This window comes from Aulonocara sp. 'chitande type north' Nkhata Bay, linkage group LG17 (assembly GCF_057382095.1).
Source record: "Aulonocara sp. 'chitande type north' Nkhata Bay isolate Kocher_YH1m ecotype deep benthic linkage group LG17, A_spYH_male_GT1.1, whole genome shotgun sequence".
Taxonomy (NCBI): Eukaryota; Metazoa; Chordata; class Actinopteri; order Cichliformes; family Cichlidae; genus Aulonocara; species Aulonocara sp. 'chitande type north' Nkhata Bay.
Window position 1 is genome coordinate 15,663,096 of NC_141360.1, and position 26,386 is coordinate 15,689,481.

The 26,386-nt window shown below is 42.7% G+C and overlaps 2 protein-coding genes and 1 pseudogene across 2 annotated transcripts in view; 2 read left to right on the plus strand and 1 right to left on the minus strand.

The window, feature by feature from the left end:
- The first annotated feature begins 457 nt into the window (after positions 1-457).
- On the plus strand, positions 458-5,577 carry LOC147309814 (uncharacterized). Its single transcript, XM_086269957.1, has 6 exons — positions 458-541; positions 759-863; positions 968-1,135; positions 1,256-1,372; positions 1,670-2,723; positions 3,767-5,577. The coding sequence occupies exons 1-6, from the start codon at positions 493-495 to the stop codon at positions 4,419-4,421; spliced, it is 2,148 nt and encodes a 715-aa protein (XP_086126083.1). The 5' UTR covers positions 458-492; the 3' UTR covers positions 4,422-5,577.
- Positions 5,578-8,497: 2,920 nt separating this feature from the next.
- The window catches only part of LOC147309815 (uncharacterized), a 72,028-nt gene continuing 54,139 nt past the window's right edge, over positions 8,498-26,386 (plus strand). The window contains exons 1-5 of the mRNA XM_086268195.1: positions 8,498-8,577; positions 8,795-8,899; positions 9,004-9,171; positions 9,292-9,408; positions 9,706-11,043. Of these exons, the coding sequence (XP_086124321.1) occupies positions 8,529-8,577; positions 8,795-8,899; positions 9,004-9,171; positions 9,292-9,408; positions 9,706-11,043 (1,777 nt within the window). The 5' untranslated portion in view covers positions 8,498-8,528. The remainder of the gene's footprint in view (positions 8,578-8,794; positions 8,900-9,003; positions 9,172-9,291; positions 9,409-9,705; positions 11,044-26,386) is intronic.
- Positions 24,139-25,219, minus strand: LOC147309816 (uncharacterized; annotated as a pseudogene).

A 26,386-nucleotide genomic window follows, 5' to 3' on the forward strand; every position in this document is an offset into this window, starting at 1 on the left:
TATGTAGAGGACAATATTTGATGTAAAGCATTTAGGCTTGATCTTCATCAGTTGTAGAAAAGTTATTCCAGGATTGTTTCATAACATTTGGTCCTGATTTTATTTGGAAGTGTCAGCTGTTATAAATAAATTGAACTGTATGAACAAAAAGTCAATTATGGTTTCAAAGTCAAAATTAAAGATGATGGCTTAATGACACGAGACGCAAGGTCATTCTCATTTGTTAAAAACTTAATAATGTAAAAAAGAATTCCTGTGTTTTTTGTGATGCACGAATACTTGTTGTTGAATTGAAGAGGAAAGGTGTGGTAAGGTGCTCTGACATAGTGATTTGACGAAAGAAGAGTTGAATGTATGAATGATCATGCTTTAAAAATGTAAACACACCCAAACCTGATGTCACCTGTTCAGTATATAAAGTGCAGTGCTGCTCCTCAGCTTCAGTATCACAGCCCAGGCAAACTAATCTGCAGAACTGACCTGTTCATCACAATGAAGCTGCTGTTTTCTCTGTTTCTTCTCTGGGCACTCTCCACCACAGGTAACTACACTCATTTCACCTGCAGGTAGAAGAGAGTCTAATTTAAAGCTTTAAATCTTTTATTTAAATCTTACATTGTAATTTTTTTTCCAAAGTTAGTGAGTAGTATTGACTCGACTGTAACCTGCTGTAACCCAATATGAACTTTCAGAACATCTCATATTTGCTATATATTTAAATTGTGATGATCAGTTTTGTGTTTCTCTCCTGATTGCAGCTGGAGCCCTCCAGTGCCAAACTTGCACAAATTCAGCATGTTCAAGCACAGCACTACTTACATGCTCCTCATCGGAACCAATGTGTGTTACAGCTACCATTCTAGGTAATGTTTTCTTCATATCATATTTCATATTTTCACCAAATTACATCCCCTGTGAAGCTATTTGTGTTCCATCAACATTAACAAACTGCACTTTGAATTTGTAGCTACTTCATCTGGAACTCCGGTCACACAAATCTACAAGGCATGTGCATCTTCCTCCCTGTGTCCAGCCGTAACCTCTCAGACATTCTCAGTCGACCTGGGTTTTCAAAGTGCTCTGGCTTCTGCTCAATGCTGCAACACAGATAACTGCAACTCAGCAACTCTACCAAGTAAGTTAAATACTACGTTGCTCATTGATGACAAAAGAATAATATAAAGAAATAAAAGCAATAATCTGATGTTGTAAGAGTCTCTGTTCTGAAATGAAATGGCCTCCTTTTCTGTTTCAGATCCTGCTTCTCAGTCAAATAATGGTGGAGTATGCAACTTTTGTGACCCTTCCACTGGTCAGTGCTCCTCCACATTACAGTGTCAGGGAGTGGAGAACCAATGCTTCCAATCAACTAGTAAGTCTTTATGTTGTATCAGCTGTGTCATCGGTTTTCTATCAAAGATGATTTCAAATTCTTTTGTGATACTTCTGACATATAAAAGAGCGGAAAATTTTACCCTAATTTATACTAAATTTTATCCTTGGGTGTGAAAGTTACTGTGATAAGATTTTAAATTTCAAGACTGGAAGTCAGACAAACACATAAACTTTTTAAAAAGCTGTTAAGTTGTTTTTTGCATGAAATATATTAAGCTTCCTGGAAAGTAGCCAATTTAAAACATATCCTGAAATTCTTCTTTTTGATCTGCAGTCAATAGCGGCACCAGCACGTATCCAGGTTACGGCTGCGCATCTGCAAACCTGTGTGCAGCAGCTTTAAGCCTGGGTTCTCTACCTTTCATGCAGAGCGTTGGTACAGTATCAGGTGTTGCCTGTTCTGCAGCACCAACTACAACTGCTGCCCCAACTACAACTACAACAACCACCCCAACTCCAACTACAACCACTCCTACAACTACAACCACCACCCCAACTACAACTACAACCACCACCCCAACTACAACTACAACCACTACCCCAACTACAACTACAACCACTGCCACAACTACAACCACCACCCCAACTACAACTCCAACCACTACCCCAACTACAACTACAACCACCACCCCAACTACAACTACAACCACTACCCCAACTACAACTACAACCACTGCCACAACTACAACCACCACCCCAACTACAACTACAACCACCACCCCAGCTACAACTACAACCACCACCCCAACTACAACTACAACCACCACCCCAACTACAACTCCAACCACTACCCCAACTACAACTACAACCACCACCCCAACTACAACTACCGCCACAACTACAACCACCACCCCAACTACAACTACCGCCACAACTACAACCACCACCCCATCTACAACTACAACCACCACCCCAACTACAACTACAACCACCGCCACAACTACAACTACAGCCACCACCCCAACTACAACTACCGCCACAACTACAACCACCACCCCAACTACAACTACAACCACCGCCACAACAACAACCACCACCCCAACTACAACTACAACCACCACCCCAACTACAACTACCGCCACAACTACAACCACCACCCCAACTCCAACTACAACCACTCCTACAACTACAACCACCACCCCAACTACAACTACCACCACAACTACAACCACCACCCCAACTACAACTACAACCACTACCCCAACAACAACTACAACCACCGCCTCAACTACAAGCTCTGCAGCTACAACTGCTACATCAACTGCAACAACTGCCTCTACAACCAAAAGTGATGCTTGTTCTATCAGACTGGGAATGATCCATCTGCTGCTTGGACTTCTTCTCTTTACCTTTCATTAAAGTCCCAAATAACACAAAAACACACAAAAGAACATATGATGCTTTAACAAGACTCAAAAACCTTTTGGATATTGACCTTGTGTTTACAAACCACTGTTAAAGTAAAGTCAATGAAAAAAGGTGATAGAGTCTTGTTGAAGCAGACTTGGAATAAGTATGTATGCCTTCTTTGTATGTTGTCATGATGGACAATTATGTCCATTATGTCCAAAATAATATAATAATATAATCACAATGCTAAATGTGTGATAATACTGAATCCTTTAGGAATAACAAAGCATGCTTTGGAAATAGAAGAAAGAAGGAGAATTTCTATTTCTTATTTATTCATTTATTTTGCTTTGTGCTTTTTATTTTCTGCATTTCTCTCTCTCTAATCTGATGTATATTACTAGTGATCAATGTTGAATCTGCAAGGGTGGCATGTGCCCACCTAAAATTAATCTCTTGCTATCCCTAGTGGAACCCACGTTTTGCATATGACAGTGTTGTTTATTAAAATAAGCTAGCATTGACACTTTGAGCCTAGCTATAGTTAACATTGACAGAGTGAGCAATACAGTAAGTTTGCATCTCCTCTTGTCAGACCTGCAGGGTTTAAGCTTGTGGTGTTCTCCTCTGTCTTATGGCAGACAAACTATTTTTTTGCACTGGCACAAATAATATGTGTGGCATCTTACTGTGACACCTGATTGTTGTCTAATTTTTTTTAGTAGTTTTAAATAGAGGTACAAAAAAAAAACAACTCCAGATGCAGTGTCTCCATCTTTTGGTAAATAGTTGTATAGAACTTTATTGTTTACAAAATGTGGGTGTAGGTCTTTAGAATTTAGGAAATTTCTGTAGCTCTGCCCCTGCTGATGATAAAGATACAATAAAGCCCTTGTCCTATATCCTTCTGTGTTTCAGTGTTAAACTGGGAACATTTCTGACATATGTTGGTATAGATTAATTTGGTTGTGTGGAGGCTGCTGCTTACAATCCTCTGTGTAGTTTTCACAACCGCTGGCAGAGTCATCTTCTTTGCCATAGAGCAGATTCCATGCCACACAGTGATGCAGCAGCACAGGGAACTCTCTACCACCACCCCAACTACAACTACCGCCACAACTACAACCACCACCCCATCTACAACTACAACCACCACCCCAACTACAACTACAACCACCGCCACAACTACAACCACCACCCCAACTACAACCACCGCCACAACTACAACTACAGCCACCACCCCAACTACAACTACCGCCACAACTACAACCACCACCCCAACTACAACTACAACCACCGTCACAACAACAACCACCACCCCAACTACAACTCCAACCACTACCCCAACTACAACTACCGCCACAACTACAACCACCACCCCAACTCCAACTACCGCCACAACTACAACCACCACCCCAACTCCAACTACAACCACTCCTACAACTACAACCACCACCCCAACTACAACTACCACCACAACTACAACCACCACCCCAACTACAACTACAACCACTACCCCAACAACAACTACAACCACCGCCTCAACTACAAGCTCTGCAGCTACAACTGCTACATCAACTGCAACAACTGCCTCTACAACCAAAAGTGATGCTTGTTCTATCAGACTGGGAATGATCCATCTGCTGCTTGGACTTCTTCTCTTTACCTTTCATTAAAGTCCCGAATAACACAAAAACACACAAAAGAACATATGATGCTTTAACAAGACTCAAAAACCTTTTGGATATTGACCTTGTGTTTACAAACCACTGTTAAAGTAAAGTCAATGAAAAAAGGTGATAGAGTCTTGTTGAAGCAGACTTGGAATAAGTATGTATGCCTTCTTTGTATGTTGTCATGATGGACAATTATGTCCATTATGTCCAAAATAATATAATAATATAATCATAATGCTAAATGTGTGATAATACTGAATCCTTTAGGAATAACAAAGCATGCTTTGGAAATAGAAGAAAGAAGGAGAATTTCTATTTCTTATTTATTCATTTATTTTGCTTTGTGCTTTTTATTTTCTGCATTTCTCTCTCTCTAATCTGATGTATATTACTAGTGATCAATGTTGAATCTGCAAGGGTGGCATGTGCCCACCTAAAATTAATCTCTTGCTATCCCTAGTGGAACCCACGTTTTGCATATGACAGTGTTGTTTATTAAAATAAGCTAGCATTGACACTTTGAGCCTAGCTATAGTTAACATTGACAGAGTGAGCAATACAGTAAGTTTGCACCTCCTCTTGTCAGACCTGCAGGGTTTAAGCTTGTGGTGTTCTCCTCTGTCTTATGGCAGACAAACTATTTTTTTGCACTGGCACAAATAATTTGTGTGGCATCTTACTGTGACACCTGATTGTTGTCTAATTTTTGTTTTAGTAGTTTTAAATAGAGTTACAAAAAAACTTCAGATGCATTGCCTGCATTTTTCGGTAAATAGTTGTATAGAACTTTATTGTTTACGAAATGTGGGTGTAGGTCTTTAGAATTTAGGAAATTTCTGTAGATCTGCCCCTGCTGATGATAAAGATACAATAAAGCCCTTGTCCTATATCCTTCTGTGTTTCAGTGTTAAACTGGGAACATTTCTGACATATGCTGGTATAGATTAATTTGGTGGTGTGGAGGCTGCTGCTTACAATCCTCTGTGTAGTTTTCACAACCGCTGGCAGAGTCATCTTCTGTGCCATAGAGAAGATATTACTCATATTAAATACATTTTAATAGAAAAAAAGAAAATAAAAATGTACATTTTTGTAAATTCCTTAGACATAACACTAGTATTTGTATTTATGCACTGCACAAAAACATTAAAGAAACAATTTGAAAATGCCCCATCTCAATGGGATTTTTTTCCTGTATATCTCTCAAATAAAAGACACATTTAAAATCAAAGTGAAAAACTTATGCTGTAGGCTAGTTCATTTTGCAGACATTTCAATGCAGTATTAGTATCAGTATCAGTATCAGTAGTTTGTACGACCCCCATATATTTTTTGCATACAGGTATAGTAGAATAGCTTTAATTTTGTTTTGTTTTATTAAACTTGAGTATGAACTTATACAACATGCAGCAAGATATTTGAGAAAAATAACGTTTTATTGATTATAAAATACGTTATATCAGATTTATATCTATATCGGCAGATATCCAAATTTATGATATCAGTATCTGACATAAAAAAGTGGTATCGTGCCATCTCTAGTTTGTACAGCGCCCATGTGCTTGTATGCATGCTTGTAATGTTAGGACATGCTTGGTCCACGGCATCACTGAGATGCTGCGTGAGGCTAATAATAATGCTGAGGCTGGGCATTGACGGGCACCAGGAGGAGCCAGGATGTACAGCAACAGAGCAGGGTCTGACAATGGGCCCAAGGATTTCTTGATGATACCTAATAGCAGTCAGGCTGCCGTTGCCTAGCTTGTAGAGGTCCCTCCATGGATATGCCTCCACAGACTATCACTGACTAATTAGCGAACCAGTCATGTTGAAGGCATAAGAACTGGTTTGGTTTAGCCAACAGGGCTCTATGGCGCTGAGGAGAGCACAGGACCTACTAGAAGGCGAAAAGTTCTCAGCACATCAGAGGCTGCCTATCTCCCTCTCTTGACCACAATCAGTTTGTGTACACACCAAATCAGTTCACGGAGGATGCCATCATCATCACCCTTCACAGAATGCTAAGCCATCTGGAGAACAGGAAGATCTAAGTGAGGATGCATATACTTCTCTTATCTGCTACTTATTCTTGCTCCCCTGTTTATATTTTATTTTATTCCATGCACAGTTGGACAGTTGCACAGCCATTCGTTGAAAATGTCCATTTCAAGCTGGACATTGTGTTTTTTCCCCTGCAGTTTCAGTCATAGTCTTCCTTTTATAGTTCATGTTTATCACACAGTAGTGTTTCAGATGTTTCATCTAAGACATGGAAACAGAAAGGAGTAAAGAAATAGTAAAGAGAAGCATATATTAAAAAATAACTCGGCTGTGGTGGAGGTGACATACCAGGGCATTAGCTGAAAAATTAATGTAATGGCCAAACCCTTAATTAAGTGATTCAGAAACAACCTGCGTTATTTCTGTGTTAGACAATAATAGATAAAAAAAGAAGGTGTGTGTGACAAATGATCATACTTGATAAATAACATGCTGTATGTTTGATTTGAATAGGCGTGCTATTATTATGTTACAAAGAGAGCGTGGCAATGACATCCGTTTAACAACAGCAGGTGTGGTAAATTGAGAGAGTAGCACAACACTGTGACAGAGTTACAGCGTCAGTTGTGTTTCATGATGGTTTTTGAAAACATTTGAGATGGTAGATCATGAGGTTTAGATGATTTCTTAGCTGTTTGAAGCGTGTAAGAGCAAAATGTACAAAGCATGGAAGCATAAACCAGAAAATCAATGTTTGAGCTAAAAGACATTTCAGTAAAGCAGCTGAGTAAAAGTAAAGTTACTCCACTGTTCAAGTATTGATCTTGATCGGGTAAGGCAGCTGCCACACCTGCAGCAGGTTTTACACCATTGATCACAAAGCCGTCAGTTTCTCAACAAACCAGATCTATAGGAAAGAATGAAGCAGGTGTGGGGCAAGAAAATAAAAAGTGATTAACATGTTTTATATTTTATTCAGACAGTTACCTCACAGTCATGACTGTTAGTTCTTGCATTAAGGAACATCTGATGATTTTCTTTCAACTTACACATAAAATCAAACAGATTTCACACCACACTGTTTATACTGTGTTAGTGAGTAAAATCAAGTTTTCATATTGAAATGGTCAACAACTGGCATTCAAGTAGGAATGAAAACTGTTATTGTAGTATAAGCTGATTAAATAGACATCTACAATGATCACTGTTTTTTTCAGATATATTAATTTTGAGATTAAAAACACAACATTTGTTAGCAAATTAATAGTTCTTTTTGGACTTCTTTCTTTTGTTTTATCTTGACCTCTGTAGGATCTCTGAGTTTGTGTCCCTCTCTTAGACAAACAAACTCGAAGCTACATTATGACAAAAACTGTATGATTTCAGTGCATGCATTATTAGCCTCACAAATATGAAGCCTAAAATATTGCAGTCACTCTCTAGTGGCTTGTTGCAGTACAGGTAATGTGAGGTACTTGATGTTATGTTTATGTTACTTTAGTTACTTTATGAGAGCATCTGGTCCTCACAGTGTGTGCTGATAAAATTCTGGTCCTTGGACAAATGTAGTTGATAACCCCTGATCTATTTAGACACCATTTATGATTAGTAGTATATGTAGAGGACAACACTTAATGTAAAGCATTTAGGCTTGATCTTCATCAGTTGTAGAAAAGTTATTCCAGGGTTGTTTCATAACATTTGGTCCTGATTTTATTTGGAAGTGTCAGCTGTTATAAATAAATTGAATTGTCTGAACAAAACGTCAATTATGGTTTCAACGTCAAAATTAAAGATGATGGCTTAATGACACGAGACGCAAGGTCATTCACATTTGTTAAAAACTTAATAATGTAAAAAAGAATTCCTGTGTTTTTTGTGATGCACGGATACTTGTTGTTGAATTGAAGAGGAAAGGTGTGGTAAGGTGCTCTGACATAGTGATTTGACGAAAGAAGAGTTGACTGTATGAATGATCATGCTTTAAAAATGTAAACACACCCAAACCTGATGTCACCTGTTCAGTATATAAAGTGCAGTGCTGATCCTCAGCTTCAGTATCACAGCCCAGGCAAACTAATCTGCAGAACTGACCTGTTCATCACAATGAAGCTGCTGTTTTCTCTGTTTCTTCTCTGGGCACTCTCCACCACAGGTAACTACACTCATTTCACCTGCAGGTAGAAGAGAGTCTAATTTAAAGCTTTAAATCTTTTATTTAAATCTTACATTGTAATTTTTTTTCCAAAGTTAGTGAGTAGTATTGACTCGACTGTAACCTGCTGTAACCCAATATGAACTTTCAGAACATCTCATATTTGCTATATATTTAAATTGTGATGATCAGTTTTGTGTTTCTCTCCTGATTGCAGCTGGAGCCCTCCAGTGCCAAACCTGCACAAATTCAGCATGTTCAAGCACAGCACTACTTACATGCTCCTCATCGGAACCAATGTGTGTTACAGCTACCATTCTAGGTAATGTTTTCTTCATATCATATTTCATATTTTCACCAAATTACAACTGCTGAGAAGCTATTTGTGTTCCATCAACATTAACAAACTGCACTTTGAATTTGTAGCTACTTCATCTGGAACTCCGGTCACACAAATCTACAAGGCATGTGCATCTTCCTCCCTGTGTCCAGCCGTAACCTCTCAGACATTCTCAGTCGACCTGGGTTTTCAAAGTGCTCTGGCTTCTGCTCAATGCTGCAACACAGATAACTGCAACTCAGCAACTCTACCAAGTAAGTTAAATACTACGTTGCTCATTGATGACAAAAGAATAATATAAAGAAATAAAAGCAATAATCTGATGTTGTAAGAGTCTCTGTTCTGAAATGAAATGGCCTCCTTTTCTGTTTCAGATCCTGCTTCTCAGTCAAATAATGGTGGAGTATGCAACTTTTGTGACCCTTCCACTGGTCAGTGCTCCTCCACATTACAGTGTCAGGGAGTGGAGAACCAATGCTTCCAATCAACCAGTAAGTCTTTATGTTGTATCAGTTGTGTCATCGGTTTTCTATCAAAGATGATTTCAAATTCTTTTGTGATACTTCTGACATATAAAAGAGCGGAAAATTTTACCCTAATTTATACTAAATTTTATCCTTGGGTGTGAAAGTTACTGTGATAAGATTTTAAATTTCAAGACTGGAAGTCAGACAAACACATAAACTTTTTAAAAAGCTGTTAAGTTGTTTTTTGCATGAAATATATTAAGCTTCCTGGAAAGTAGCCAATTTAAAACATATCCTGAAATTCTTCTTTTTGATCTGCAGTCAATAGCGGCACCAGCACGTATCCAGGTTACGGCTGCGCATCTGCAAACCTGTGTGCAGCTGCTTTAAGCCTGGGTTCTCTACCTTTCATGCAGAGCGTTGGTACAGTATCAGGTGTTGCCTGTTCTGCAGCACCAACTACAACTGCTGCCCCAACTACAACTACAACAACCACCCCAACTCCAACTACAACCACTCCTACAACTACAACCACCACCCCAACTACAACTACAACCACTACCCCAACTACAACTACAACCACTGCCACAACTACAACCACCACCCCAACTACAACTACAACCACCACCCCAACTACAACTCCAACCACTACCCCAACTACAACTACCACCCCAACTACAACTACAACCACTACCCCAACTACAACTACAACCACTGCCACAACTACAACCACCACCCCAACTACAACTACAACCACCACCCCAGCTACAACTACAACCACCACCCCAACTACAACTCCAACCACCACCCCAACTACAACTACAACCACCACCCCAACTACAACTACCGCCACAACTACAACCACTACCCCAACTACAACTACAACCACTGCCATAACTACAACCACCACCCCAACTACAACTCCAACCACTACCCCAACTACAACTACAACCACCACCCCAACTACAACTACAACCACTACCCCAACTACAACTACAACCACTACCCCAACTACAACTACAACCACTGCCACAACTACAACCACCACCCCAACTACAACTACAACCACCACCCCAACTACAACTACAACCACCACCCCAGCTACAACTACAACCACCACCCCAACTACAACTACAACCACCACCCCAACTACAACTCCAACCACCACCCCAACTACAACTACAACCACCACCCCAACTACAACTACCGCCACAACTACAACCACCACCCCATCTACAACTACAACCACCACCCCAACTACAACCACCGCCACAACTACAACTACAGCCACCACCCCAACTACAACTGCCGCCACAACTACAACCACCATCCCAACTACAACTACAACCACCGCCACAACAACAACCACCACCCCAACTACAACTCCAACCACTACCCCAACTACAACTACCGCCACAACTACAACCACCACCCCTTCTACAACTACCGCCACAACTACAACCACCACCCCAACTACAACTACAACCACTCCTACAACTACAACCACCACCCCAACTACAACTACCACCACAACTACAACCACCACCCCAACTACAACTACAACCACTACCCCAACAACAACTACAACCACCGCCTCAACTACAAGCTCTGCAGCTACAACTGCTACATCAACTGCAACAACTGCCTCTACAACCAAAAGTGATGCTTGTTCTATCAGACTGGGAATGATCCATCTGCTGCTTGGACTCCTTCTCTTTACCTTTCATTAAAGTCCCGAATAACAAAAAAAACAAACAAAAGAACATATGATGCTTTAACAAGACTCAAAAACCTTTTGGATATTGACCTTGTGTTTACAAACCACTGTTAAAGTAAAGTCAATGAAAAAAGGTGATAGAGTCTTGTTGAAGCAGACTTGGAATAAGTATGTATGCCTTCTTTGTATGTTGTCATGATGGACAATTATGTCCATTATGTCCAAAATAATATAATAATATAATCATAATGCTAAATGTGTGATAATACTGAATCCTTTTAGCAATAACAAAGCATGCTTTGGAAATAGAAGAAAGAAGGAGAATTTCTATTTCTTATTTATTCATTTATTTTGCTTTGTGCTTTTTATTTTCTGCATTTCTCTCTCTCTAATCTGATGTATATTACTAGTGATCAATGTTGAATCTGCAAGGGTGGCATGTGCCCACCTAAAATTAATCTCTTGCTATCCCTAGTGGAACCCACGTTTTGCATATGACAGTGTTGTTTATTAAAATAAGCTAGCATTAACGCTTTGAGCCTAGCTATAGTTAACATTGACAGAGTGAGCAATACAGTAAGTTTGCACCTCCTCTTGTCAGACCTGCAGGGTTTAAGCTTGTGGTGTTCTCCTCTGTCTTATGGCAGACAAACAATTTTTTTGAACTGGCACAAATAATATGTGTGGCATCTTACTGTGACACCTGATTGTTGTCTAATTTTTTTTTTAGTAGTTTTAAATAGAGTTACAAAAAAAAAAAAACTCCAGATGCAGTGTCTCCATCTTTTGGTAAATAGTTGTATAGAACTTTATTGTTTACAAAATGTGGGTGTAGGTCTTTAGAATTTAGGAAATTTCTGTAGCTCTGCCCCTGCTGATGATAAAGATACAATAAAGCCCTTGTCCTATATCCTTCTGTGTTTCAGTGTTAAACTGGGAACATTTCTGACATATGTTGGTATAGATTAATTTGGTGGTGTGGAGGCTGCTGCTTACAATCCTCTGTGTAGTTTTCACAACCGCTGGCAGAGTCATCTTCTTTGCCATAGAGCAGATTCCATGCAACACAGTGATGCAGCAGCACAGGGAACTCTCTACCACACATCTGTAGAATAGTTTTAGGACTGAGTTTCCAAGTCCAGTGTTCCTTCACTTCCTGAGAAAGTAGAGTGTGCCGGTGCACCTTGTTAACAACTGTGGTAGGACTCGACTTAAGCGGTCGAAGAAGTGCAGGAGACTGATGCTGTCCAGTGTAGCAAGTGATTTATTCACCATTTTGTGACCCAAACAATATTTACAAAGAAACAAATAAGAAACTCAACTCTATAACTCAGTTCAAATAAACATAACTGAACTTAAATCAACAGAAATTAAGGTCAAACTGCACACAGCTACACCGACCTGAACCTTTCTCTCGAAACACCTGAGTTCTTCTGCTTAAATAGGCCACTTAATCAAACAATTTCTCCTCTGGACTATTCCATTCAGTAGGTAGGTAAGATGAACATGATTATATTCAAACCTCTACTACTCCTCTTTACTGGCAACATAAACTCTGTGGTGTAATCAATACATATCACAACAATAAATCTATTTCTTTATAAATCCTCTAAAATCAACTTTATTAAATTATAAGAGTTCTTCCCCTTCTGCACTTGGTCTCTTCCTGTGACCTCAGATGAACCCAGAAGGTATAAAGCAGGAAGTAAAACTACATTTCCTCCTTTTGTTTCTGCAAGACAGGTAGGTAAGGTAAGTTCTAAACAATACAAATTAACAGTTGAAATAAAGAACATGTTAACTTAAACTTGTAGGAATTGATTTAAACCAAGATGTTATTTTATATAATCTGTAAAAGTGCAAAACATAAACAAACCCGGGATAGTAGATGTTTGCCTATTGCAGATTACATGTGAAATATGGTTGAATCAAAACTAGAATGTTAACTAAGAATATAGACAAATTGTCTTCTCACCCACTTTGTCACAACAACAAAGAAAAAGTTGTGGTTCCAGATCAGGTTCTCAGAGGGATGTTCAACAAGTTAATTAAAACTGAACACCTTTTCAGCTGCTCCTCAATGTGTAGGGGTGGAAGGGAGTTTCTGCCCTTCATGAAATGCTGAGACTGGTATACCTGCACCATCTTTTCAGTCTTTTTACCTCCTGCCTGTATTCAGATTCATCATTCTGCCCCTTCCATCACACACTTAATATCTTATATGTAAAAGTTAATTACAGTACAATTTGAAAAAACCCGAACAACCATGTGAAACGGATACGGTTGAACAGTACAATTATTCCTTAAATTCCAGTATTGAATAAAAGCTGTATGCCAAATGAGACGAGACATCAATTCACTGATCTACACTACTAGGATAGAAATGTAATTTAGACTGGAGAAATGTAGTAGGTTGGCTACAAAAAGAGGAAAGCTAGTCAGAAGTGAGGGGACTGCACTACCAGAAGGGAAAATTGCAGAAATAAAGGATTCTGGGGAACAATGAGGAGTAAATGGTAAGTGGACTAGTTCTTATTTAGCACTTATCTACTCTAACTGAGCACTCAGTCCTTTACACAACTCTCCTCATTCACCCATTTGAACAAGCACCGTTTTTTGACATAAATGCTTTCTATCTAACATTCACACAAATTCAATGGATGCATTTGAGAACAACTTGGGGTTAGTATCTATCTAGTCATGTGAGAAAATTAGGACACACTATGAAAGCTTGTATATTTTAAAATACATTTGTGGATATTTAGTATCAATTTTAATGATACTGAGGTATCCAAATAATATAATTAAATGTTTAAAAAAACAAGAAATGCCTTTTTAAAAATTTATGTGAAATGTAATTTAAAAAAAAAATGCAATTTCTGGTGAGGAATAAATTAGGATCTAAAGAAAAGGTTTTCCCTCTAACCCCTGCAGCCGGTCTGTCCTTCAAGCTCAGGTCCTCTACCAGAGGCCTGGGAGCTTGAGTCCTGACAGTGATCTCGGATGTGGTTCTGGGGTCTGCTGGAGCCACTCGCCTAGCTTGGGAGTCACTTTTTACCTCTTAAGCTACAGCCATCACAGGGCCTAGCACCCACCCCAGGAGGCCCCTCAGAAAGCTGCAACAGCCAAATATCTGCAGGAAGTAAGGCAAAGCCTAAGGAGTCAGCTGAATGGGAAGAACAACAAGTGGGCAATCACTAACTATGCCCTGCTGGTGATCATATATCAGCTGGCCAAAGGAGGAGATAGAAGCCACTAACAAAGAACCACCTCACCGTATATGTGTGAGTGTGTGTATATATGTATATATATATTCGTCAGGGTGCCCTGGTTCCTCAACACCTGACGCGGACCTTGTTGATCCGGGCGACGTCCGAGCCGGCATGGCTTCATATTTATCTGTCTCGCTCATGTATGCGGTAGGCTCACTTAGCATAGGGGGTCTAGCCTTAGGACCCTTACTGGATACAGACGCCTCAGGCAGGAATCGAACTTGCGATCCTGGGTTCCAAAGGCGTGTAGTCTAACCACTACGCTATCCAGCTGCATATATATATATATATTATATATATATATATATATATATATATATATATATATATATATATATATATATATATATATATATATATATATATATTTTTAAAAAAAACCAAAAAAAAAAACACCCAGCACGCCCCTGCGGGCGGTTTGTCCTTCAAGCTCGGGTCCTCTACCAGAGGCCTGGGAGCTTGAGGGTCCTGCGCAGTATCTTAGCTGTTCCTAGGACTGCGCTCTTCTGGACAGAGATCTCCGATGTTATTCCCGGGATCTGCTGGAGCCACTCGCCTAGCTTGGGAGTCACCGCACCTAGTGCTCCGATTGGTTGGAACCCACAGCAAAAGATATTTTTGGTATTTGGAACAAGGTAATCTGAGATGAGACTAAAATGAGACTTCTCATGAAGCGTTAGCTGTTTGTGAAATCAGATCTCAGCAGTTGACACCTTATCTATTTTTCTTTGCAACTCCTCCTTTCTTACCTTTGTGCATTATGACTTCTAATGTGTGATGTCTGATTTAAAACAAAAACTGACCTACATACAGTACATTTTAATTTTCAGAAAATGTAAATGTTTTTCCGGTTTTCATTTTGATGCAAGTTTTTGTTTTGAGCTTTAAACAAAAACTGATAAAATGCCAGAACAAACGAGTTACAAAGATACTGTTTCTAAGACACTTGCCATTTCTTCTGAGTTCTAGGTATATCAGGATCCATGTGTGGGGCACAGAGTCATAGGCTTTCTTGTTGTTAATCCAGACAGTGCACAGGTAGGTTCATCTGCTGTAGTTACAGTGTAGACTAGAGGAATGCCACAGAAGATGCAAGACGGCAAACAAATCTTTATTTAAATAGCATATTACATTCCAGGTGGACGTACACTTTCCTATATATGTCCTATATAAATAGATATACTACATTACAAATCTAGCCGAATAAAACAAGACTACAAATAGTACATGTCATTTAACTAAAGTAGAAATAAAGGCCATTCAACAGACTTGCATTTCGGAAGGACCAGAGATTGACCCTTGACACTCATGATAACTTCTTCATGTACATGATGTACAGACCCATCTCTTTTGTGTAGCAACACTGTCCCTAATATTACTAACAGTAAGTATAAATATTATATTTGTATGTGTAACGTAATGTGATGTGTTCTATTTGCATTGTATTTGATAGATACAAGCCACCTGGAAGAGAAGGTAAAATAAGTGGGACCATTATTGTACTCTCAGTGATAAGCCCATGTTTTGTTTTTGTTTGTTTGTTTTTTTTAACGTAAGGATATAGAGGCACATTTGGACCCATCAAACACTTGTTTTTCCCCAAAAACGGGTGCGGAGGGTCTGACTACTAGGTGCCGACATTTGACCTTTCTCATCTGTTTTCTGTTAATGTGCTGAAATGTTATAATTCTGAATATTAGAGAAGAGCCAGCATTTAATGGTGTGTAGCAGGGATGGACCAATCTGATATACAGTATCGGTATCGGTCCGATCCTGACCTAAATTACCGGATCAGAAAATGGGGAGAAATAAAAAATGTAACCCGATCCATTAAATATTTACAAAAGCACCTCACAAAACTTGCGAAGTAGCATAACCCAGGTAGTGACACTAGCACCTCAGAGCAATATGTGTTACGTGAAAGAGCGGCTGTCGCGTGCAAGACCTGACGGCTGTCTGGAATTACTTCACACTGAAAGCATCTGGATTCTTGCTACATGCTGCCAAACTGGCATTTCATCTCCGAGCAAGCTATCCCAGAGAAGTAAAGCAAGTGTGTAAGTTCATCTCTGAATGTTTGTAAATCATTCCTACGTTATATGGAGCTTGGACGTCTGTGTGTTGTCATTGTTAAGTCTGACCGTACAATTGATAGACTCAAGTTTTGCTTTGAAAAAAAAAACTGTGTGCAGGCTAAACAGTTCCGTGGCTCGAAAACAAAAAATTATATGAAAAACACTTTTTTTCAAACTTGTTTTAAGTTTTGTATAGAAATAACACAAAATTCAGTCTGAGGTTGAATATAATAGAAACAGCTTACACTGACATCAATCTTGATAAAAGATGAGTTTCATGAACCCATGTTTGCATTTATTTGCACTGCTTTCCACTCTGGATGTCTATTTATGTTAAGCTTGAAGTATAAAAGGGTCCATTCTACAACCATTTTTTTCTTTAGTTGTTGAATATAAACATTATTTTGTGCTGATATTGCACTTTTTTTTCAGAACAATGCAGCATTATCAGTAGCAGTCGCTTGCATGGCCCCATGTGCTTGTATGCATGCTTGTAATGTAAGGACATGCTTGATCCACGGCATCATTGAGATCCTGCATGAGACTAATAATAATGCTGAGGCTGGGCATTGGAACCCAGGACCCACTGCAACAGAGCACGGTCTGAAAATGGGCCCAAGGATTTCTTGATGATACCTAATAGCAGTCAGGCAGCCCGTTGCCTAGCTTGTCGAGGCCCCTCCCCAGACCATCACTGACTAATTAGCAAACTAGTCATGCTGAAAGCATAAGAATTGGTTTGGTTTAAGCTGGGCATACTTTGTGCCATTTTTGGCCCATTTCGAGACTATTTTTCACTCGTGTGACCATTTTGGAGATTGGCCCAAGTTTCACCTTAATCGTGTGTCGTGCATCGTGTAGTAACACATGAGGTAATGAGAAGCGATTAACACCTCACGACCAGCTCCCGATCAGCAATCATATGGTCACAAGAAAATCAAACCTGTTTGAAATCCTGGTTGCCCTTCGTGAGGGTATCACACTGTTGAAGTAGTGCCACAAGCCGATTTAACGCAACCTCCCACACTGCACATACGCAAACACAGAAATGGAAGTGAAAAAGGTGGAACAGTGTCCTGCAGGTTTTACTTGTGTCCTTGATCCGTCACAGCTGAGTTAAATGGTTAGATCACCCCCTCAACATGTCTTGAAGTTTTATTTATTTATATATATATATATAAATCGCGTCAGGTGTTGAGGAACCAGGGCACCCTGACGAAAAGTGGGCTACTGGAACAAGAAGGCATCGGTGGGCATAGCATATGGGAGAAGGATGCAACCCATAACGGCAATGCTCAGTGGCTAGTGGATCTGAGGGCAGACCACAGCGACCTCCCTGAACAGGGTCCAGTAACCATCACAGTGGCAGATATCCAAGAAAGGGTCTCCAGTATGAAGAGTTGGACAGCACCAGGGCCCGACATGGTTCACGCCTACTGGCTGAAGAAGCTGACTGCACTCCACGAGCGTCTGGCAGCACAAATGAACCAGCTGCTAGTTAACGAGAGACACCCGGAATGGCTAACTGAAGGCCGGACGGTCCTGATCCCCAAGGACCCCAAGAAGGGACCGGTCCCCTCCAACTACCGACCAATAACCTGCCTCAGTACTACATGGAAGCTCCTGTCAGGCATCATATCGGCTAAGATGAACAGGCACATGGGTCAATACATGAGCGGGACACAGAAAGGAATTGGCAAGAATACCAGAGGTGCAAAACACCAGCTACTGGTAGACAGAACAATCAGCCGAGACTGCAAGACCAGACTGACCAACCTGTGCACTGCCTGGATTGATTACAAGAAGGCCTATGACTCAATGCCCCACAGCTGGATACTGGAATGCCTAGAATTGTACAAGATCAATGGGACCCTAAGAGCCTTCATCAGGAACTCAATGGGGATGTGGCGTACAACACTAGAGGCCAACTCCAAGCCCATAGCACAAGTTACCATCAAGTGCGGGATCTACCAAGGAGATGCTCTGTCCCCACTGCTGTTCTGCATAGGCCTGAACCCCCTCAGTGAGATCATTAACAAGACTGGCTACGGATACCGACTACGGAACGGAGCAGTTGTCAGCCACCTCCTGTACATGGATGACATCAAGCTGTATGCCAAGAGTGAACGAGACATCGATTCACTGATCCACACTACCAGGCTATACAGCAATGACATTGGAATGTCGTTCGGACTGGAGAAGTGTAGTCGGATGGTAACAAAGAGAGGGAAGGTAGTCAGAACTGAGGGGATTGAACTACCAGAAGGCAACATTGCAGACATAGAGGACAGTTACAAGTACCTGGGGATCCCGCAGGCAAATGGGAACCATGAAGAGGCCGCTAGAAAGGCTGCAACCACCAAGTACCTGCAGAGGGTCAGGCAAGTCCTGAGGAGTCAGCTGAATGGTAAGAACAAGATCCGGGCCATCAACACATACGCCCTGCCCGTGATCAGGTACCCTGCTGGGGTAATAGGCTGGCCAAAGGAGGAGATAGAAGCCACTGACATAAAGACAAGAAAGCTCCTGACCATGCATGGAGGGTTTCACCCCAAGTCCAGCACCCTGAGGCTGTACGCTAAGCGGAAGGAAGGGGGCCGGGGACTGGTGAGTGTCAGCACCACAGTCCAGGATGAGACAAGGAACATCCAAGAATACATTGGGAAGATGGCCCCAACTGACCGAGTGCTCAGTGAATACCTCAGGCAGCAGAAACCCAAGAAAGAGGAGGGAGACGAGGAACCATCATGGAAGGACAGGCCCCTGCACGGTATGTACCACCGGCAGATAGAGGAGGTGGCTGATATCCAGAAATCCTACCAGTGGCTGGACAAAGCTGGACTGAAAGACAGCACAGAGGCACTAATCATGGCAGCACAAGAACAAGCTCTGAGTACAAGATCCATAGAGGCTGGGGTCTATCACACCAGGCAAGACCCCAGGTGCAGGCTGTGTAAAGATGCCCCAGAGACAATCCAGCACATAACAGCAGGGTGCAAGATGCTAGCAGGCAAGGCATACATGGAACGCCATAACCAAGTGGCCGGCATAGTGTACAGGAACATCTGTGCCGAGTATAACCTAGAAGTCCCGAGGTCAAAATGGGAGATGCCCCCAAGGGTGGTGGAGAATGACCGAGCTAAGATCCTGTGGGACTTCCAGATACAGACGGACAAAATGGTGGTGGCTAACCAACCGGACATAGTGGTGGTAGACAAACAGAAGAAGACGGCCGTAGTGATCGATGTAGCGGTTCCGAATGACAGCAATATCAGGAAGAAGGAACACGAGAAGCTGGAGAAATACCAAGGGCTCAGAGAAGAGCTCGAGAGGATGTGGAGGGTGGAGGTAACGGTGGTCCCCGTGGTAATCGGAGCACTAGGTGCGGTGACTCCCAAGCTAGGCGAGTGGCTCCAGCAGATCCCGGGAATAACATCGGAGATCTCTGTCCAGAAGAGCGCAGTCCTGGGAACAGCTAAGATACTGCGCAGGACCCTCAAGCTCCCAGGCCTCTGGTAGAGGACCCGAGCTTGAAGGATAAACCGCCCGCAGGGGCGTGCTGGGTGTTATATATATATATATATATATAGATATATATATATATATATATACATATATATATAATTTTATTTTATTATTTTATTTTATTATATATATTGTTGGAGTTTTCAAGTTATGAGATATTTTTGTGTTTTGATGCTGACTTTACTGCCTTGGCAGATGTAAGCAAATCTTTTGTGAGTTTGAGCACGGACGTCATCCCTGGACAGTCTAACTTGCAGGATTTGGTAACCAGCCGACAGTATAGTAGCAATGCTAAAGACAGAAAAAAAGAAAAAGTGGGCAGGATTGGATTGGGCAGACTCCAGGAGACAAGTGCACTCAAAACATCTTTATTGCTGAACACCAAAATAACTAAACTGAAACCACAAAGTGTAGAATGAGGGACATCACAACACAGATCAAGAAAAACACAGGGCTTATATACACAGAGGTATAATGGGGGAATGAGACACAGGAGGAGAGCACAGCTGGGAGTAATGAAACTTGACTAGACCAAGAAGAAGCAAAACCGCAGATATTAACACGGGACATTGACTGTCAAAGTAAAACAGGAAACATAACACAGAATTGCGGACCTGACAGTGAGACATGAAAAAAGACATAACACAGGGAAGGCATATAAACAAAACCTAAGACTTGAAATCAGGAGATACTAAAGAACTTATGAAGCTAGAAATACAGAAACAAAATAATAGAAACACTACGTCACAGAATGTAAATAAACTAAATCAAAACCATTGGGTTACCCTAACAGGTTGGCTGTGCCTTCACTTATGGATCAAAGTGTTTTAAGCTTGAAACAAAAACTGATAAAATGCCAGAACAAACAAGTTCCAACGATACTTTCTAAGACACCTGGCATTTCTTCTGGGTGTGGGATTTGTCATTAGAACCCAAAGCGACAGGTATTTTTGGCATTTGGAACACGGTAATCTGAGGAGAGACTAAAATTATATTTCTCGTGAAGCGTTAGCTGTTTGTGAAATCTGATATCAGCAGTTGACACCCTGTTTCCTTTCAACTCCTTCCTTCTTACCTTTGTGTATTATGACTTCTAATGTGTCAGTCTGATTTAAAACAAACTCCCCTACATACTGTACATTTTATTTACACAATTGGATTGTTTTGCAATTTATGTGAGGAAGAACAATAGAAAACATTTAGGTTTTCTTTATCAAGAAAAAACCCACACAATAAAACACTAAAATAAATCAATGTCCGTTGGGTTTAGATTTTATTATTGTCATTTGTATTAGGAAATATTTAACCATATATTCTTAGAGGTGTATAATCAATTGTGTAGTGATAGGTTGTGTGATCTTTAACAGGCTACAGAGGCTTGGTATGTATTCCACACTAGAATGCACACCTACATCCTGGGAGCATGGGAAGAGGTCGCATCTTGTCTTAATTGTTTTATGGTAGGATTAACGTAGCTACGTCTGTTCTAGTCTAAGTGCTTTTCTGTTTAGATGAACTGCTGGACTTCCTCACCGGGGGGGGGGGGGGGTCTACCCTCTTCCTGACCAAGGATGTTTGCTTGTGTGTTTTTATGACCCTTTGATCAGCAGTACCACAAACACACACACACACACACACACACACACACACACACACACACACACACACACACAATTTAGAGCTGACCAGTTTAATAGAGGCCCGGACCCCTGGATGGGTGAGAGCATGTACCGAGTCAAAAACTTGACGACGCCAGGAAGCGGGAACCACTGGGTGAGGGCGGCCGGTGGAAACGTCACAGACGAGGAGGGGACCACCGTCCTGCACGGGTCTGTCCTCTAGTATGAGGCCCGTCTGGGTGGATTTAAGCGCGAGGATGTCCGGGTCATCGCTCTGATCGGCAGCCATGGCGGAGTAGTCTATGCCGAGAAAGACAGGAGAAACCAGCGCACGGGACAAACAGTCAGCCACATGATTGGATTTACCAGCCACGTGCTGAATGTCCGTGGTAAACTCAGAAATGGCTGCCAACTGGCGCTGCTGGCGTGCACTCCATGGATCAGAAACCTTGGACATGGCAAACGTCAAGGGTTTGTGGTCCACGTATGTGGTAAAGTGACGACCCTCGAGAAAAAACCGGAAATGACGAGTTGAGCGGGTTGAGAGATAGCACCGATGGATCGAAGCAGGGAGGAGGATTTTCGGGCAAGAATTCTCCAGGCACGCGGAGGGAATGACCAAACACTAGCTCAGCTGGGGAAGTGCCGAGATCCTCCTTAACCGCAGAGCGCAGCCCAAGCAAAACCCACGGGAGGCGGTCAACCCAATTGCCATCCTTTAAGGAGGCGCGAAAAGCAGCCTTAAGCGACCGGTGGTACCGTTCACACATCCCATTAGCTTGCGGGTTGTATGCGGTTGTGCGGTGGACTTTAGCCCCCAGTCCATCAGCCATGGCCGACCAAAGCTCGGAAATGAACTGGGGGCCTCTGTCTGACGTAATGTCCGCGGGTGGGCCGAAACGCGAGACCCAGCTTGACAAAAACGCCTTGGCTACCACTGCTGCGGTAGTGGACGCCAGGGGGACCGCCTCCGGCCACCTGGTGGTCTGGTCAACAACAGTCAAAAGGTGCGTAAAACCGTGTGACTGCGGTAGAGGACCCACCAGATCGACATGCACATGATCGAAACGTTTGCCGGGTATGAAGAACGGCTCCAGGGGCGCCTTGGTGTGTTTATGAACCTTCGCACGCTGGCAGGGGATGCACACCGACGCCCATTCCTTAACAGATTTGCGAAGGCCTGGCCAAACAAATTTAGAGCTGACCAGTTTAATAGAGGCCCGGACCCCTGGATGAGAGAGAGCCGAGAAATGACGAGTCGCCAGGTGGAGCGCCAGTAGCTCCCTGTCAAAAACGCTGTAATTGCGTTCGCTGTCACGTAGTGTACGGCTGAAAAAGACGAGCGGTTGCCAGACACCCGAGATCCGCTGTTCCAGCACCGCACCTACCGCTATGTCCGACGCATCGGTGGTCAACGCAATCGGCGCTGAGGGGGATGGGTGGGCCAGAAGGGCAGCATTAGCTAACGCTGACTTAGCATCAGAAAACGCTTGGATTCTTTCCGGAAACCAGTCAACGGAGTCATTAGCTTTCTTACCTTTTAACGCCCCATAAAGGGGCTTCAGCAGATGTGCCGCTCTGGGGAGAAAACGGTTGTAAAAATTCACCATCCCCAAAAATTCCTGCAGTGCCTTAACATTCGTTGGACGCGGAAAATCCGAAACAGCTCGGACTTTGTCAGGCAACGGAACCGCGCCCTCGGCGGAAATACGGTGCCCAAGAAAATCGAGAACGGGCAACCCAAACTGGCATTTAGACGGATTAATAATCAGTCCATGCTCCGCCAAACGCTGAAAAACCTGCCGCAGATGGAACATGTGCTGCTCCTTCGAGCTGCTGGCCACCAGTATATCATCAAGATATACAAAAACAAAGGGCAGCCCGCGGAAGACCGAGTCCATCAACCGCTGGAAGGTTTGGGCGGCACCTTTCAGGCCAAACGGCATGCGCAGAAACTCGAAAAGGCCGAAAGGTGTAATTACGGCGGTTTTGGGGACATCCTCCGCGCGCACGGGAACCTGGTGATATCCCCGTACCAAATCGATCTTCGAAAAAACCGAGGTCCCCGCAAGATGGGCGGAAAAATCTTGGATGTGGGGAATGGGATAGCGATCGTTCTCTGTGACATTATTAAGATGGCGGAAATCCCCACAAGGTCGCCACCGACCATCAGATTTAGGCACCATGTGTAACGGAGAAGCCCAGGCACTGTTCGAACGCTGCACGATGCCCAGACGCTCCATGGTGGCAAATTCTTCCCGAGCGACAGCCAGTTTGGCAGGGTCGAGGCGGCGCGCGCACGCAAACACCGGGGGCCCTACTGTAGTTATGTAATGCTCCACCCCATGCTTCGTCACCGTGCTCGAGAAAGTGGGGACAGAGAGTGAGGGAAACTCAGAAAGCAAACACTGAAAAACGTCACCTGAATCTACTGAGTTAGCATGCACCACGGGCTGAGCACCCCGAGTCAAACAGGGTAATGAGGAAAATGACACAGCATCAATTAAACGTTTGTTAGCAACATCAACCAGCAGTCCGTGAGCACAAAGAAAATCAGCGCCTATTATAGGCACAGAGCTAGCAGCAACAACAAAGTTCCACTGAAAGTCACGGTCGTGAAAGCAAACAGTCACCAACCTTTCACCGAAGGTTTTGATGGGAGAGCCATTAGCCGCTGTTAGCAATGGCCCGCAGCCCTCAGCTAGCCTGTCCAAGCCAGCCGGGGGAAGAAGGCTCTTCTGTGAGCCGGAGTCCACCAGGAAACGCCTCCCCGAGCGTGAGTCCTCTAAGAAAAGCAGCCTTTCCTTGTTGCCAGCGGTCGCGGCTGCTACAGAGCGCTGACATGCCCGTTTCCCTGGGTCTGGAAACTGCAAGGCGGGAGACAGCGCCGTGCCTTCACTCCAAAACGCTGGTGATAAAAACAAAGCCCCTTTCCGCGGTGCCGCGGTGCCGCCGTGCAGCGATTCCGGCCACCGTGGACGAGTCGGAGGGCCCCTGGAGCATCGGTTAGGGGGCGGGGGAACACGCTGGTGAGTCCTGAACAATCGCCTGGACGCCGAAAGTCCTGGTAGCCAGGAGGATGCGATCCGCCTCTTCCGCAAGGCAGCGGTAATCCTTCGTGGCCAATAGCGGGGAGTTGGCAAGGCCAGCGCGCACTGGAGCCGGCAGCTGTCGGAGAAAGAGGTGGGTGAAGAGAAATCCTCCGTCATCCACGCCCAGCAAGGACAGCATGCTCTCCATGAGCTCGAGAGCGGTGCCGTCGCCCAGGCCCGCGAGGGAAAGGAGTTTCTCGGCTCGCTCAGCATCAGAGAGGGAGTAACGCCGCAGCAGCAGCGCCTTGAGGGCGTTGTACTTGCCTTGGGCTGGGGGGTCCCGGAGGAGAGTCATCACGCGGCGGGTTGACAGCGGGTCAAGTGAGGCCACCACATGGTGGTATTTAGTATCGTCGGCTGAAACTCCACGAAGAGCAAACTGAGCTTCTACGTGCACGAACCATGAAGGAGGATCGTGAAGCCAAAAATCCGGCAATTTAAGCGCCACAGCAAACGCAGCCATCGGCGGAGGTGAAAGTCCGGCGGCAGCCGATGCTTCCAGGCTGGAGCTGGCTTCGTCGTCGAGCCTTAGCATGTTCGCTACAGGGGTCACCAATGTGGAGGTATGTAATAACAACAGGAGAGGTCTCTGTGTCTCACTCCAACTTTATTAACTGACTCTCAGAACTTCACATAAGTGAGCGCCAAAATCTCCACCCCAACACTTCCCTTCAACTTGGGTGTGAGTGGAGCCACCTGGTGGTCCGCCACAGTATGAAGTTCATTTTTTGGTTTGTTAAGGTTAGGGTAACTAAAGTAACTAAAGCCAGGCAGAGAATCTAAAATTGGGATCTTAATAGATTGAAAAAAGAACTTAGTGCAACCAATAAAACCTGGAAGAGGAAAGAAATATCTGAGGAAGAACAATAAAAAAAACATTTAGGCTTTCTTTATCAAGAAAAAAAATAACACTCCCATTTCTTCTGGGTGTGGGATTTGTGGTTGGAACCCACAGCAAAAGATATTTTTGGTATTTGGAACAAGGTAATCTGAGATGAGACTAAAATGAGACTTGTCATGAAGCGTTAGCTGTTTGTGAAATCAGATCTCAGCAGTTGACACCTTATCTATTTTTCTTTGCAACTCCTCCCTTCTTACCTTTGTGCATTATGACTTCTAATGTGTGATGTCTGATTTAAAACAAAAACTGACCTACATACAGTACATTTTAATTTTCAGAAAATGTAAATGTTTTTCCGGTTTTCATTTTGATGCAAGTTTTTGTTTTGAGCTTTAAACAAAAACTGATAAAATGCCAGAACAAACGAGTTACAAAGATATTGTTTCTAAGACACTTGCCATTTCTTCTTTTTTTTTTCTTTTTTTTTTTTTTTGCCTGTCCCGTTTGGCTCTTTTGCCATCAGAATTGTTGTCTAAAGGCAAAGAAAGATGCCCAACGGATTTACTTTACCAAATTGACCATCCCAGCCTTGCCGTAATGGTCCATTTGATTCACCTTTTATTGTTCATTTTATTTTCACTTACTGAATACGGGACAGACTTGACTGGGGTAAAGAAGGGGAGAAAGAAAGAGGGAAATAGAAACAGCTGAGAAGAGGGACGGGGGAGAAGGGCAAAAGACAAAAACCAACAGAATGAGCAGAAAAAAAAAAGAAAAAAAATGCATATATCAATCACCTGGATCACCTGCTGAGAAAGAAAAAAGAAAACAAGCAGAAGAGAACAAGAGTAATAGAATAAA

Coding starts and splice junctions, on each gene's coding strand:
- LOC147309814 (XM_086269957.1), top strand. CDS start 493: ATGAAGCTGCTGTTTTCTCTGTTTCTTCTCTGGGCACTCTCCACCACA. Junction 1,373..1,669: donor CCAATGCTTCCAATCAACTA/GTAAGTCTTTAT, acceptor TTTGATCTGCAG/TCAATAGCGGCACCAGCACG. Junction 2,724..3,766: donor CTGGGAATGATCCATCTGCT/GCTTGGACTTCT, acceptor AACCGCTGGCAG/AGTCATCTTCTTTGCCATAG.